The 15,234-nt window shown below is 43.4% G+C and overlaps 3 protein-coding genes, 1 non-coding gene and 1 pseudogene across 4 annotated transcripts in view; 4 read left to right on the top strand and 1 right to left on the bottom strand.

The window, feature by feature from the left end:
• Positions 1–875: 875 nt before the first annotated feature.
• Positions 876–2,832, top strand: ndufa12 (NADH:ubiquinone oxidoreductase subunit A12). Its single transcript, XM_070991793.1, has 4 exons — positions 876–1,000; positions 1,881–1,966; positions 2,131–2,218; positions 2,575–2,832. The coding sequence occupies exons 1-4, from the start codon at positions 912–914 to the stop codon at positions 2,753–2,755; spliced, it is 444 nt and encodes a 147-aa protein (XP_070847894.1). The 5' UTR covers positions 876–911; the 3' UTR covers positions 2,756–2,832.
• A 1,233-nt stretch (positions 2,833–4,065) lies between these two features.
• On the bottom strand, positions 4,066–4,137 carry trnae-cuc (transfer RNA glutamic acid (anticodon CUC)). The gene has a single exon. It is a non-coding gene; the product is annotated as a tRNA-Glu (tRNA).
• A 4,312-nt stretch (positions 4,138–8,449) lies between these two features.
• The window catches only part of LOC139350423 (transmembrane and coiled-coil domain protein 3-like), a 62,269-nt gene continuing 55,484 nt past the window's right edge, over positions 8,450–15,234 (top strand). The window contains exon 1 of the mRNA XM_070991790.1: positions 8,450–8,521. Within this exon, the coding sequence (XP_070847891.1) occupies positions 8,477–8,521 (45 nt within the window). The 5' untranslated portion in view covers positions 8,450–8,476. The remainder of the gene's footprint in view (positions 8,522–15,234) is intronic.
• On the top strand, positions 11,937–13,342 carry LOC139350425 (septin-7-like; annotated as a pseudogene).
• On the top strand, positions 13,771–15,168 carry LOC139350868 (septin-7-like). Its single transcript, XM_070992514.1, has one exon. The coding sequence runs from the start codon at positions 13,858–13,860 to the stop codon at positions 14,920–14,922; it is 1,065 nt and encodes a 354-aa protein (XP_070848615.1). The 5' UTR covers positions 13,771–13,857; the 3' UTR covers positions 14,923–15,168.

Raw genomic sequence — 15,234 nt, 5'->3', positions numbered from 1 at the left:
GAGGCAGTGGTTCAACTGTCTGTCACATGCATCTATCGTCTGGGTCTCCCTTTGAGCAGCCGATCAAAGCGCTGCTTTGAGAGATACTGCATTTTTAATGAGTGAATTTTACTGTGGCTTTATGCTCTACTTCCCCTCCACCCCCTGAGATGTGACACTGGACCGTGTCGAATCCAGCCTCTCGGGCAGTAAAGGGACGTAGCTCGCGGAGAGACGGTCCTTTAATTAAAAGGCTTGAGTTCAAGTTCGTGTCAGGAAACCTCGGCTCTGCTGCAGAATCGTCCCCAAGCAACCTGCAATTTGCCTTTTTTTGTTCAGGCAACTATTACAGTGGAATTTAGCCTAATTTGTCACCTTTTATGCATCTTTTATCAATTAGATATTATTTTACTGCAAAAAACACACATATCATATGCATGTGTAATGTAAGGTGTGCTTGAGCCTATGTTACTTGTTTGTATCAAGCCCCGTCCTTGTGTCCATGTGTAAACAACATGAAAAGTGTTCGACCATCGAGAAATTCAACCACAATAAAAAGTGCAGGGCAAAACAAACTGAACCACTGACAGCGGAGACTGTCACTTAGTGTATTTACTGAGGTACTGTCCATGCACAGCTGAGGTAATTCTACTCTACTTGAATATTTCCACTTTATGATGTTTTGTACTTCTTTATTTATTTATTATATTTTTTCCACCAATGGATAAGAAATTGTCTATTAAACATTTTTAAACAGGATATGATGCTTCTTTGTAATAGCTTACGCTATGTTATTAGTATTTAGTATTAAATAAATATTACTTTTACCACACACGTTTGCGTTTGCAGGTGGAACTAAAGCTTCCCAGGCTGTACTACTCGGACCTGTTTGAGTGCAGAACGGTCCGTCTCAGTAACACTTCCGTCTCAAGATGGCGGAGTATGTTAACATCGTCCGAAGGGCTCTCGGGCAGATAGGAGGTCATGGTGGAGTCCGAGGTTTTCTTCTGCAGTTTTTCAGGTCAGTTTAGTTAATAAAGTTTTCTTGGTGTTCGTGAAGCACCGCTGATGGCGTGAGAGCTTCGTGAAGATGTGTGACCCGGGTCGTCTGTTCAGGGCCGAGTTAGCGTGTTGACATCTAACTGAGCCTGGATCTCCAGCGAACGTTCAGCGGGGTTAAACCTGTCAAACACCGTTCAGACACTCCCAAACGTTTGATACGTTTCTTTTGCTGGTGTATGAATGGAAATCTGCGCCACACTCCATTAAAAAAAAAAATCCACGAATTTAAGTTAGAGGTCAGCAGTAATACCATAGTGTAGAAATGCAATTGAAAGTACTGTATTCATGATTTTACTACATAAAAGTACAAAAATATTAGCATCAAAATATGCTTAAGATACCAAAAGTACAAAGAACTCACGCGATTGATCCATTAATGTGTTCATCACTTTATTGTTGCAGTGGAGCTCATTTGAATATTTTTATATACTGCTGAGTACCACTGGAGATCAATAGTGTAATCTGAATCTGCAAACTTATTAATGACTTCAGTTATGATATGAATGTAGTGGAGTAAAAGTTTGAGTTGCAGAAAATGGAAATATTGAAATACCTCAAAATTGTACTTAAGTACAGTACTCCACTTCTGAAGGCCATGATTGATAAATTTAGCTGAAGTGACCGGGTGCTGTTTACCTGAGCACCGGTTCACAATGCTCGTTTTCACTAAGGGAAATGTTAGAAAACATGATGTTTTTGAGCACAGATCTGCTTCACTGAGAGTATGTGCCCCTTTTTGATGAAGAGGACAGGTTTTTGGTTGATTGACAAGTCTGTTGTCCTTCAGCACATTAAAGTCTGGAGGCCAGTTAACCTGACTATCATCATTTCATTGGCAGGGTGAATGATGTGAAGACAGGAACCCTGGTTGGCGTGGATAAATATGGGAACAAATACTATGAGGACAGTAAGCACTACTTCTTCGGTGAGTCGAGTTTCCCCAGATGTGCTTTAATTCAAGTCACTACCAGGGCATATACATCACTCTTCTATACCAGCAGACCAACACCTAAAGGATTCTGCACCTGCTTCAGAGAATGACGTGTGATTTGTTCAATAAACTCTTGTCTGTGTCAAAAATGTGTTCAGGACGTCACCGCTGGGTGATCTACACCACAGAGATGAATGGAAAGAACACCCTGTGGGAGGTGGACGGCAGCATGGTTCCAGCTGAATGGTACGACCTGCAGTTTGTTATGGAATTAATATCAATAATGACAATGCAAGCAGTGACCACTGGGCTGAAACTCATGTTTTGGGCCAAATCTGGCATGTCTGCTCTTCCACATTATAACAGTTCCCCTTTAAATAAGCAGCATATGATAATGTATTCCTGAATAACAATTGAGGTTCAGTTTTTGAATTATAGAACAAACAGCTGTTTGTAGCGGACTCAGACTGTTAAACTCTACTGCACTCTTTTGGCTTGTAGATTTTAAAAAACAAAACGTAACCTCAATGTCATCAAAGACAAAAAACACAAAACAGCCTCTCTTATGTAAGCCAGCTGCCTCCTCCTTGTTCACTCTTCAGGCATCGCTGGCTGCACTGTATAGCAGACGAGCCCCCCACCACACATCCACCAGAGCCCAAGAAATTCCTGGCTGAGATCCACCAGTTCAACGTGAGCGCCACCCCCCAGCAGTACGTGCCCTACTCCACCACCCGCAAGAAGATCCACGAGTGGGTTCCACCCAAAGCCGGAGCTCAGTGAACTCTCACAGCATATTTGTAAATTATGGTGTTCTGCCTCTGTATCCAGCATGTCCTGAATAAAATCTCTATACGACATTTATGATGGCAGTAGCAATCCTTCCATGAAAACTGTAGTGTTCCCCACAGGCTGAGAATTGATTTGTAGGGGTTTAAGCGACTATATCCGATATTTCAGTGTCTGCTGCAAACAGGAATAAATGTACAACCTGATCCCTGATTAACATCTGCAACCCCACAGAAGCCACTGGTGGGTCAGTCTTTAGAGCTTCAAGCTGTGCAGGCAGACTTTGTTTACGTCCACGTCATTTTCAATCCTAGTGGTGATCCCAAAGTCTCTGAAGAAGCAAATATATCAGGTTGAATTTTTGGGAAATGTGTCCAAAATGATGCACAACACATCTTGAATATAACCTTTTGATTGGAAATGTACTGCACGTCAGCCCGGGGTCCAAAACTCACATTTAATTTACTATTTAAACAAAAGTAGAAAGTTGTCATATTTGAGAATCAGAATGTTTGACCTCTGCTCCTCCACTGCCTCTGAATGACTGAAGCAATTCCTGGATTGTTAGTGATTCGTTTGCTGTTTAACTGATTGTTTAAGAAGAAGAATCGTACTTTTTATTATCACATCACACATGTTGCACACTACATGCTTCACGCCATGCTTCCCATGAAATTAATTCCTCCGCATTTGACCCATCCTGGTCGTCCTTCCTCTGCGGCAGACCAGCAGCGGTGGGCTGCCAGCTGACATCCGACAGTGGCGCCCGGGGACCCAACTCTCTTTGTCACCATTGGTCAGGTGGTGATCTTCTTGCATCTTTTTAGTGGGGGTTATTTAAGGAGGATCCCCCAGGTGAGCACGGGGAGAACATAAGATATACCTTTATTAGTCCCACAGTGGGGAAATTTCAGGTATTACAGCAGCAAAAGTGGATAGCAAACATAGAGGGCATCAATAAAAAGGGCATTAAATATCAAACCAAACAATATAAACAAGGAATAATGAAAATGAACAATATGAACAACTGATATTGCACATTGAATGATAGTACTCCTGACTGGAGTATTGATAGTGAATAGATTCCTATATTGCACCTTAAGTGGAAATTCACCTGAGCAAATATTTTCACAGTATGAATGAGCACAGATATTATAGTGCAGTCACATGCACACTCCACACAGAAAGGCCCCTTTTTCGAGCAGCAGGCACTGAAGGCGTGGTGGAGGACAGCGGGATTTGAACCAGGGACCTTCTAGCTGTGAGGCGACAGTGTTACCACCGAGCCACCAAACAAAAGCAAGTTCCCTGACCGGGAATCGAACCCGGGCCGCGGCGGTGAGAGCGCCGAATCCTAACCACTAGACCACCAGGGAGCTGAGTAGCCGAGTGTTGACAGGTGAAGTGGCAGCAGCACATTCGTCTCCGAATTATGTCCTTGTCATCCTGGAAATCATCCAAAAGCGCTTTTAGAGCATCACTAAAATGATATCTATGCATAATTTTAAGGAATTTGATCTTAATGCCACATAGACAAGCGGAGACTGTATCAGTGCTGTATGTGAGCGTACAGGTGTGACTATGAACGCAGACAGATGTTAGCAGAGACGGAGCCTGGTGTCTGGTGTCATGGTCGGCTTACGGCACCGTCTCTGTCACGTGTTGATCACCGCAGGACTCTGCTGAGCTGAGGGAAAGTTGCAGCATGCAACATTTCACACTGAAATGTTGCAGTGTGTGTGTGTGTGTGTGTGTGTGTGTGTGAAACTGACTGGACATACAACACACACAAAATGACTCAGGGTCCCTGTGAAACTCCAGCCAGGGCCAGCACATGTTCATGTGCTCTGTTACTCCCCTTTGAACACTGTAGGTGAATGTTTGAGCATTTGTTTAGATTTAAATGAGGTCCACTGAACCCAAACTAACACTACCCACACGAAGGTTATGATATTCACTAACAGTATATTTGAGGGTTTTTTGTTTGTTTTTTTACAAATAATATTTGAATGAGGCAGTTGAACGATTTTGACAAATAATTCTAGACACAAACCATCTAAAGCATTTCCAGTCTGCTACGTATCAGCTTTGTATCCAGCGCTGCTATCAGGTTATAACTTATATTTATCCACTACTGTTTTGTGACTGAATACCTACAAAACTTTTGAGATTTCCATCAGCTGTACTTTGTGTTTCAATGCTGCATAGCCAATGTTAGCATGTTAGCTCGCAGCTAACTCTTTATTTGTGAGATTTGATTCATTCAAATGTGAATGACTGCTCAAAGTGAGAATGTTAAAATGTTTAAATTTTATGTTACTGTATATTGCTGCTCCACTACAATTTGCAAACCAATATTATACTTTTTACTCTACTACATTTATTTGATAACTGAAGTAACTTTGCAGATTCAGCTCACTACAAAATATAAAACGACTTATAAATTATGATGTAATGGATTCAGCAGCCCAGCTGCATATGAAAAAGTAATAAGTTATCCTTATTATGACATTAATGCATCCTTTTTCTGTAATGGGTCATTTTGCATAGTAGTAAGTACTTTTGCATTTGGTAGCCTATTTTAAGTAAAATTTGATTCAAATTTAAATGAGTTATATTATTGACCTAATGACAACGTGATGTTATGTTTGGGTTTTGGAAGTTAACGTCTGAATTGTCTTTGCAGTGTCAGGGATAGAGCGGAGAAATGTGGAGGTGCATGGTTGGATGTCTTGGTTGTCGAGGGAACAATTCGGGGAGAGCTGAAGGAGAAGAAGAAGGTCAGAAAAAAGTAAGCTTCAGCACCCACCATGTCTGTAACAGTGGCCAAGAGGGGGCATTGTTCCTATTGATTTATGTCTGTGAGTCCGCCCTGTCGCCTCCGCTGTATCACTGCAAGATCAGTGAGAGAGAAAGAAAAAGGCTTTTGGCATCCTCTTGAGTCAGCATTTTAGGGAACGACAATCCTCTCCCCTCTTAATTTAGAAACCAGAAGAGACTCTGCCTGGAGAGTGGAGGCAGAATACCATCCGAATGCTTGAAAGTGATTAAGAATAATGAGCAGGAAGTGCTTTGACAGATGACAACAAGCCCAGAGTGGCATGTAATGTGCTCTCCAAACCCACATTTTACATTTGTGTTCAACGAATCGTTTGTCGCTCTTCTGTTTTGTCTGCATCTCACATTAGCTGACAGCTACTGTCTGATTCATCCTCTGCAAATGGAGCAGATAATCTCTCAGCCTTTATAATTGCTGATGCAGCAGTGTATTGAAGTGGCAGCTGCTTGTGATGCAAGCCGGGCACCAGAAAGAGGATAAGGAGGGCTGTCTTGATGTCAAGACTCACTCCATGTCCTCTTCAGTCTTTCCTCCTGCCAGCTGTCATATCTCTCCTCCTCTTCCTCTTCTCGGATTCTCCATCCCCTCACTTTAACATCACTGTCTGTAACTTTTTTCCTGCCTCCCTGACCTCTCCTCTTGCATCATTCATGCCCGACTTCCTCCCACACGTGGATTTCAGTACTAGAGTATGAGAGTGTGAGATTTCCAGGCTTCCCGTTTTGTCTCTAACCCTCCAAACGCTAGCTGTGCTTAATGGGTCAGAGTTGGTGGTTGGGGTCTTTTGTTTTTTTAGCCCCCCTCTAAGCATTTGGCTGTAAAAATACCACTGCCCCAGTTCTGTCCACTTTCCCATGTGTGTCTCTGCACACAAGGAGGGGAAACTCGGAGCTAGACAGAGAAGTCAAGCAAAAATTCTCAACATTACTTAGATCTTTTATGCCACATGCTGTTGTTTCACTTGTGCATCAATGTGACGAGAGATGTCTCCTGCCTTGTTTTTGCTGTAGATGGCGCACTTTTCACTATTATATTTTGACACGTCCTTGCAGGGAAAGCACAGGTGAGGCTAATTATGTTAATGAAGGCTGGATCACATGTAGGTGTTTCATTTCTGGTACTTCATGTTATTAGTAACACCTGTGCTCTTTCTGCAAAGTGTCTGCTGTGAAAAAGGTCAGTATCTACCAAGTGTGAAGTGGGCAGTGATTAACATGGACATGTAATAATGATAAACTTTATTAGTAGCACTTTTAACATGGCTACAAAGTTCTTTACAGAAAAATACAGCAAATAAAGCCAAAAGAAATTTAAAGGAGAAGACAGACATTTTTAGATTTTATCATTTTATTTCTTTGTCTTATTGTTAACAAATCTTAAAAAATGATTGAACTGATTATCAAAATAGGTACCATTTAATCAAGTCGTCGATTTTTAACAAAGGATTTCAATTTAGAACAGAGCATCATATTTTATAAACTCGTTTTGCAGAGAAATGTAATCTGTAAATGAAATAAGGCTCTCAAATACAAGTATTGAAGTTAAAAGTATTATATTTCTCTGTGAAATGTCGTGGAGTAGAAGTATGAAAGTCACATGAGATCAAAAAATTTAAGTACAAGTACTTCAAATCTGTATGTAAGTCCAGTGTGTTGATCCTGCTCCTACTCCCACTTAAAGATTGCCTTTGAGCATGGGGGTGCAACATCCAGACCTGGGGCCTCATGTACAAAGACTTGCGTGGATTTCCTACTGAGACATGGCGTACGCTCAAATCCAGAAAACGTTGTACACACAAAAATATCCAGATGTTTGAATCTGTGTGCACGTACAAATCCAAGCACATTTCCTTTGTACATCCCAATCAACGCACCCCGTTTGAACAGAGAGTGGCCATAATTGTGGGTGACACTGCTCTCTCAGGGGTGGTGGGAGTACATGTGGGTGACTCTGATTACCCCCAAGGTAAAAAATACCTATGTATTAGGTGTGTGTGTGTGTGTGTGTGTGTGTGTGTGTGTGTGTGTGTGTGTGTGTCCTGATGGAAAAACATGACTTCTGGGCCAAAGCTAAAAACTTCACAGGCACCTTCAGAATGGCTCTTGCATTCACTTTAAAGGCTTTCCCTTATGGGGACCTCAATTTTCATCCCCACACTGTCAGAGGTCCCCACGACGTGACTGTGTAAACAGAGTTATGTCCCCATAATTATAGTAATACAAGCATACACACACACACACACAATCTGGCTCTGCAGATTCAAAGTGCTGTCAGAGGGTCCGTCCTGCAGAGTGCATTCAGCCCTCAGGGAGTGAGTCTGGCAGGAGATTCCTGCACTAACTCAACGTTCCCACACTCATTCATTCCCTTAAATCTCCCCTTCCTCCCTCCCTCCTCTCCCTCCCACTCTCTCAGCATCCGTCACCGGCTCTCCATCCCCTGTCTGCTCCCTCCTGATTGGCAGCTGAGGCTGTTGTTGCGAAGCGTGCCTGTGCCAGTGGAGGGTGGCTGATAAGGATCAAAAAAAATTCTGGCTCAGGCTGCTTCGTGCCTTTTAAGGTGGTCTTTTCCAACCGGGCAGAAGTGTGTGAGAACAGCACAGAACAACGCAGCTTGGGAACGCACCCCGGGAAGAGGCAGTGTAGTGCAGGTTGAGATTTGAGTGTGTGGAGGTGCACAGGGAGCCGCTGGTTTGAGCCTGACCGTTGCTAATACAGGAAGCAAAAGATTTCACAATAAGAGGGTTACACACACACTCCTCCCCCCTCAGAGGGTAGTCCTAACTTCAAAGAGGCAGACAGAGCTCTCTGATGTGCAGGGCTCTTCTGAAGCTCCCGTGGCATGCACTTTGACCTCAGGCTGTGAGGAAGACGAGCATGAGGAAGAACCACAGTGCCACTCCGCTCATCTATGTGACAGAGGTAGCATTTGCATTTGTTACGTTTCTAAATCTGTCTCCTGGTTTTTGTTCTGTTTGATGCGATGGATCAGGGAATCACTTCTCTTGCTGTTTATCTCTCCTGCATGAGCGAAAAAGTGTCGAAGGTCAGATGAAGTCAGTCCCAGAGTCACATGTAGTCAGCAGTGTATTTCTGCCTCGTGAACTCGACATTTACTGGGGTCACATGAGGAGATGTGCGTGTGAGACAGAAAATGTTATCACTCATTTACTGCTGTTACATACCAAGTCTGTGCATTTCATGGCTTTCATGGCAGTCTAAGGCTCGGTGCTCTCGGTATAACTTGCTCTGATTAGATAGGAGGTTTCAAAGGTAGGACCATAAAGAAGGAGGTTGATCTGATATGTTTTTCCTCTTTGCAGCTGTGTTACTAAATGAGTTATTTTGTGGTTTTTGCGTCCAGAGGTAATCAAGGGAGTTGTTTTTAATAGTCAGGCAAGTTTCACCACGTCTCTGTCTCTGTAAGTGTCTGTATGAAGCATGCGATTGGCCTTTGCACTTGAGTAATGTCTAAGGAATGTGTACAGCACGCCATATTTCACGCACACCTATTAAACTGCAGAGCTTGTTTTCGTTTTCTCTTCCCCCTCTCTCACTTGCTCTTAGAAAAACGTCCCAGAAGTTTCTCCGTTTTGGCTCTGAGCGCTCGAGCGGGAGGTCATGTTTGTGTTCCTCCTGTCTTTATCTGTCCATCACAATCTCAGCCGCTCCATCAGGATGTCTGGTCGCTGTGGTCTGTGGCATAAAGACATGCATCCCTGAGACTATTCCTGGCCGGTCGCTGTGCTTTGGGCTGCCCTTATTGTGCTGACGCTGTGTGTTTTGTGTGTGCATGCATTGCAGTATGTGCCAGTATATGTGAGCAAAACGCTATAAAATAACATTATGTAACCCGTCTGTATAATGGGGCTCTTCCTGTCAATCCAGCAGCCTTTGTCAGTCCATAAACAAGGAAACAGTCTACGGAAGAAGCAGCAGGACGTTGTTCTATTACCGCTCCCGAGTGTGTTTTCACCCTCATCAGCTCTGCAGAAAAGTTGTGCAACAAGTCCATAATCAGCCTTGATCCAGGTTTTCACAGCTTCTGCATCCCCGATATGTTGTTAAATCCTCTGTGTACAGTTTATCTACAAAGCCTCAGACTTGTAGATGCCCTCCAACTGTTAACTGTGGTCACTTCCATCCGTTCGCCATGGTAACCATTGCAGTGTCTCAGACACACAGCGTTCAAGACCTTGGTGGAAGCTCTGCTTTTATTTCCCTCTGTTCTCTCTCATTAAGCCGTGTGTGTTTATCCCATAGCAGATCTCAGAGGGCATCGCAGTCTAATGTGTCACCGTGTGTGTGTTCTTGAGCTTTTATCCTAAAGGGCACTTAAAAGCTTCCAGGGGAAAATGATGCCATGTGAGGACATTTTGCAGGTTCTGACCACTATAGGGGTTAGTTAAGGATAGGACTGAAAGAGGGGTTGTGGATATGATAATATATAAAGTGAGATGATATCAATCTGCTGGAGATTTGACCATATCCTCATGTATGTTGTGGGAGCTATTACTTTAACGTTCTTTAGTAAGAAAGAATGCTACCACAGGCCCTTCATTCGTGCATCTGTCAGACTGTTTAACACCAGCATCATGTAATGTAGCACTGTGCTGATGCTGTCTTTCTCAATTCTGCATCACAAACCTGCTTTTTGTTTGCAATACTGTTTCAATGCCAAACCAATAAGAAGGGATGTTTTTTGGATTTTTCGTCTTGCACCACCATCGGATATTTTTATTTGTACAGCACTTTGGTGCAAAGCTTATGACATTCCCATCAGCCTCCGCTGTACTTTGTGTTTTATGCTAATGACACCATTAGCATGCTAACATGAGGGCCAGGGTAAACATTATACCTGCCAAACAGCATATTTGCATTGTCATTGTGCGCATGTTGAACGCCGGGTTTGCCCTTTGCCTCACAGAGGTGTGAGCATGACTGAAACTAAAATTTAAGCCAGCATTTTGTTGAGTTACAGTGATGTCGCTGCTACAAATTGTACTTCCACCAGTGCTTTCCAATCATACCCGTGTTTCTCGCCAATCTCCTTCCACTTTTTCAGTGGTAATGTTAGCTTTGAAGCTCGGTTCTTTATTGGAAGCTCAAGAACGGTCCGGAGAAGTCTTCAGTTCACAGTCAAAGTATTTATTGTAGGTCACAGGTAAAGCAATGCAGCGCTGGACTCAGACTGACAGAGCTCCCTCAGGATCTCAGCCAGAATGAGTACCGTTCACAGACAATCGTTCACATTTAAGGAGTTGGGATTGACCAGCCCAGTACATTAATCAGTTCAGGACATTCTAGACATCTTCAAGTACTAACCACTAAACATGTGATAAGTAAACCATATGTGTGTATGTGTGTTGTGTCCGGCGTGAGGATAATATTGCAGACATCGTAAATAAGGAGTAGAAGTGCCATGGACATCTTGTTTGCCACTACTAATTGTCTCTGGGGATATGATACTTATGACTCAGGGCTAAGAGTCAGGCCTTCTATCACAGTGACAAGATGTTTTTGTATGCCCGAGTACAAAACAAGATGTTAGAGTGTTTAAACAAGATGTTCTCCACAACAATCCCCCTTTTGACATGATTCTATCATGTCAATACAAACAATAGGAATTATAAGTAGATAATTGAAAAAACCTTAAAAGCTAATCAGTGATCGTATAGATGACTAAATCCATAAGAATAAAACATAGAAATGAATAACAAATCGATAAAATTGCATAAATGACAAAAATAGAAATGAATAACAATCGATAAAATTGTATAAATGACAAAAACCATAAGAATGAAACATAATAAATCGATAAAATGGTATAAGTGACAAAATCCATAATAAAGAAACATAAAAATGAATAATAAATCGATAAAAGAACACACAAGATGCAATAACCTAATCCAATCAAAACAGCAAAAAATAAAGTCATCAAAATTAAGAAACATAAAAATCAAAGGTCTCGTTGTATTACCGAAAACAATATGAATAACATAGCGTATTTGAAAATTATAATTGTGTAACATATTTGAATAATAAAATGGCAAAATAAAACCTGACATAAATGTGTATGAAAACACAATGATATGAAGGTATACCCAAAACAAAATAACATAATGCAATGTAACTCATAATGAGAAAAAATTGTAAACAGTAATAATAATGAAAATAGTAAAACTTAAACGCTCTGTTGTTTTCTCTTGTTCTCATAATCGTCTTTTTCTTTTTTCTTTCTTCTTCTTTTTTTTTCTCTTTAAGCTTTGCAGGCAAAGCGGGGGTGCAAGATTAGATTTCTTCATGGTTTTGATTTGTGTATTTTCTTACTGTCTTACAGCAGCAAAAGAATCTGGAAGGATATGTTGGCTTTGCAAGCCTCCCCAACCAAGTGTACAGGAAGTCTGTCAAGAGGGGCTTTGAGTTCACCCTGATGGTCGTTGGTGAATCAGGGCTGGGCAAATCCACGTCGATCAACTCTCTGTTCCTAACAGACCTGTATTCAGCAGAGTATCCTGGACCTTCACATCGAATCAAAAAGACTGTACAGGTGGAACAGTCCAAAGTTTTAATAAAGGAAGGTGGCGTCCAGCTGCTGCTCACAATAGTCGACACCCCAGGGTTCGGAGATGCTGTTGACAACAGCAACTGCTGGCAGCCAATCATTGACGACATAGACAGCAACTTTGAAAACTACCTGAACTCAGAATCCCGGGTGAACAGACGACAGATGCCTGACAGCCGAATCCACTGCTGCCTGTACTTCATCGCTCCCTCGGGACATGGGCTGAAGCCCTTCGACATTGAGTTCATGAAACGATTGCATGAGAAAGTCAATGTCATCCCGCTGATCGCCAAAGCAGACACCCTCACCCCCGAGGAATGCCAACAGTTCAAGAAACAGATCATGCGGGAAATCCAACAGCACAAAATCAAGATCTACGAGTTCCCTGAGACAGATGACGAAGAAGAGAACCAGCTGGTGAAGAGGATAAAGGATAAGCTGCCGCTGGCTGTCGTGGGAAGCAACACCATCAGCGAGGTGAACAGCAAGAGGGTCAGAGGGAGACAATACCCCTGGGGGGTTGCAGAAGCTGAAAACAGCGACCACTGTGACTTCACCAGGACACACATGCAGGACCTGAAGGACGTGACAAACAATGTCCACTATGAAAACTACCGCAGCAGGAAGCTGGCCACTGTCACCTACAATGGAGTGGACAACAACAGAGCTAAAGGCCAGCTGTCCACCAAACTTGACACAGTTGAAGGAATGAGTCCCCTGGCCCAGATGGAGGAGGAAAGGCGGGAACACGTGACTAAGATGAAGATGATGGAGATGGAGATGGAGTAGGTGTTTGAGATGAAAGCCAAGGAAAAAGTGCAGAAGCTCAAAGACTCTGAAGCTGAGCTTCAGCGGCGTCACGAGCAGATGGAGAAGAACCTGGAGGCTCAGCACAAGGAGCTGGAGGAGAAGAGACGCGTGTTTGAGGAGTAGAGAGCAAACTGGGAAGCCCAGCAGCGCCTGGAGCAGGCGAAACTGGAGGCCTCCAGGACTCTGGAGAAAAACAAAAAGAAAGGCAAGATCTTCTAAAGGACAGTCGGCAGGACCACCCCAGCTCCAGTTATTATTGTTTGCCAACGTTGCCGGTCAGGACACCAGCGTGTGGCACTGACATCACCCACCTCCCTCTCCCCCCTCCTCCCCTCCTCCTCCTCCGCTCCACCCCTCCCTGTCCTTGCTCTGTCTAAAACAAAGTCATCAAAATTAAGAAACATAAAAATCAAAGGTCTCGTTGTATTACCGAAAACAATATGAATAACATAGCGTATTTGAAAATTATAATTGTGTAACATATTTGAATAATAAAATGGCAAAATAAAACCTGACATAAATGTGTATGAAAACACAATGATATGAAGGTATACCCAAAACAAAATAACATAATGCAATGTAACTCATAATGAGAAAAAATTGTAAACAGTAATAATAATGAAAATAGTAAAACTTAAACGCTCTGTTGTTTTCTCTTGTTCTCATAATCGTCTTTTTCTTTTTTCTTTCTTCTTCTTTTTTTTTCTCTTTAAGCTTTGCAGGCAAAGCGGGGGTGCAAGATTAGATTTCTTCATGGTTTTGATTTGTGTATTTTCTTACTGTCTTACAGCAGCAAAAGAATCTGGAAGGATATGTTGGCTTTGCAAGCCTCCCCAACCAAGTGTACAGGAAGTCTGTCAAGAGGGGCTTTGAGTTCACCCTGATGGTCGTTGGTGAATCAGGGCTGGGCAAATCCACGTCGATCAACTCTCTGTTCCTAACAGACCTGTATTCAGCAGAGTATCCTGGACCTTCACATCGAATCAAAAAGACTGTACAGGTGGAACAGTCCAAAGTTTTAATAAAGGAAGGTGGCGTCCAGCTGCTGCTCACAATAGTCGACACCCCAGGGTTCGGAGATGCTGTTGACAACAGCAACTGCTGGCAGCCAATCATTGACGACATAGACAGCAACTTTGAAAACTACCTGAACTCAGAATCCCGGGTGAACAGACGACAGATGCCTGACAGCCGAATCCACTGCTGCCTGTACTTCATCGCCCCCTCGGGACATGGGCTGAAGCCCTTCGACATTGAGTTCATGAAACGATTGCATGAGAAAGTCAATGTCATCCCGCTGATCGCCAAAGCAGACACCCTCACCCCCGAGGAATGCCAACAGTTCAAGAAACAGATCATGCGGGAAATCCAACAGCACAAAATCAAGATCTACGAGTTCCCTGAGACAGATGACGAAGAAGAGAACCAGCTGGTGAAGAGGATAAAGGATAAGCTGCCGCTGGCTGTCGTGGGAAGCAACACCATCAGCGAGGTGAACAGCAAGAGGGTCAGAGGGAGACAATACCCCTGGGGGGTTGCAGAAGCTGAAAACAGCGACCACTGTGACTTCACCAGGACACACATGCAGGACCTGAAGGACGTGACAAACAATGTCCACTATGAAAACTACCGCAGCAGGAAGCTGGCCGCTGTCACCTACAATGGAGTGGACAACAACAGAGCTAAAGGCCAGCTGTCCACCAAACTTGACACAGTTGAAGGAATGAGTCTCCTGGCCCAGATGGAGGAGGAAAGGCGGGAACACGTGACTAAGATGAAGATGATGGAGATGGAGATGGAGCAGGTGTTTGAGATGAAAGCCAAGGAAAAAGTGCAGAAGCTCAAAGACTCTGAAGCTGAGCTTCAGCGGCGTCACGAGCAGATGGAGAAGAACCTGGAGGCTCAGCACAAGGAGCTGGAGGAGAAGAGACGCGTGTTTGAGGAGTAGAGAGCAAACTGGGAAGCCCAGCAGCGCCTGGAGCAGGCGAAACTGGAGGCCTCCAGGACTCTGGAGAAAAACAAAAAGAAAGGCAAGATCTTCTAAAGGACAGTCGGCAGGACCACCCCAGCTCCAGTTATTATTGTTTGCCAACGTTGCCGGTCAGGACACCAGCGTGTGGCACTGACATCACCCACCTCCCTCTCCCCCCTCCTCCCCTCCTCCTCCTCCGCTCCACCCCTCCCTGTCCTTGCTCTGTCTAAAACAAAGTCATCAAAATTAAGAAACATAAAAATCAAAGGTCTCGTTGTATTACCGAAA

Source organism: Chaetodon trifascialis, chromosome 22 (genome assembly GCF_039877785.1).
Source record: "Chaetodon trifascialis isolate fChaTrf1 chromosome 22, fChaTrf1.hap1, whole genome shotgun sequence".
Taxonomy (NCBI): Eukaryota; Metazoa; Chordata; class Actinopteri; order Chaetodontiformes; family Chaetodontidae; genus Chaetodon; species Chaetodon trifascialis.
The sequence above is the reverse complement of the archived record's forward strand: the minus strand, read 5'-3'. Positions and strand labels throughout refer to the sequence as shown.

Coding starts and splice junctions, on each gene's coding strand:
- ndufa12 (XM_070991793.1), top strand. CDS start 912: ATGGCGGAGTATGTTAACATCGTCCGAAGGGCTCTCGGGCAGATAGGA. Junction 1,001..1,880: donor TTTCTTCTGCAGTTTTTCAG/GTCAGTTTAGTT, acceptor TTTCATTGGCAG/GGTGAATGATGTGAAGACAG. Junction 1,967..2,130: donor CAGTAAGCACTACTTCTTCG/GTGAGTCGAGTT, acceptor AAATGTGTTCAG/GACGTCACCGCTGGGTGATC.
- LOC139350868 (XM_070992514.1), top strand. CDS start 13,858: ATGGTCGTTGGTGAATCAGGGCTGGGCAAATCCACGTCGATCAACTCT.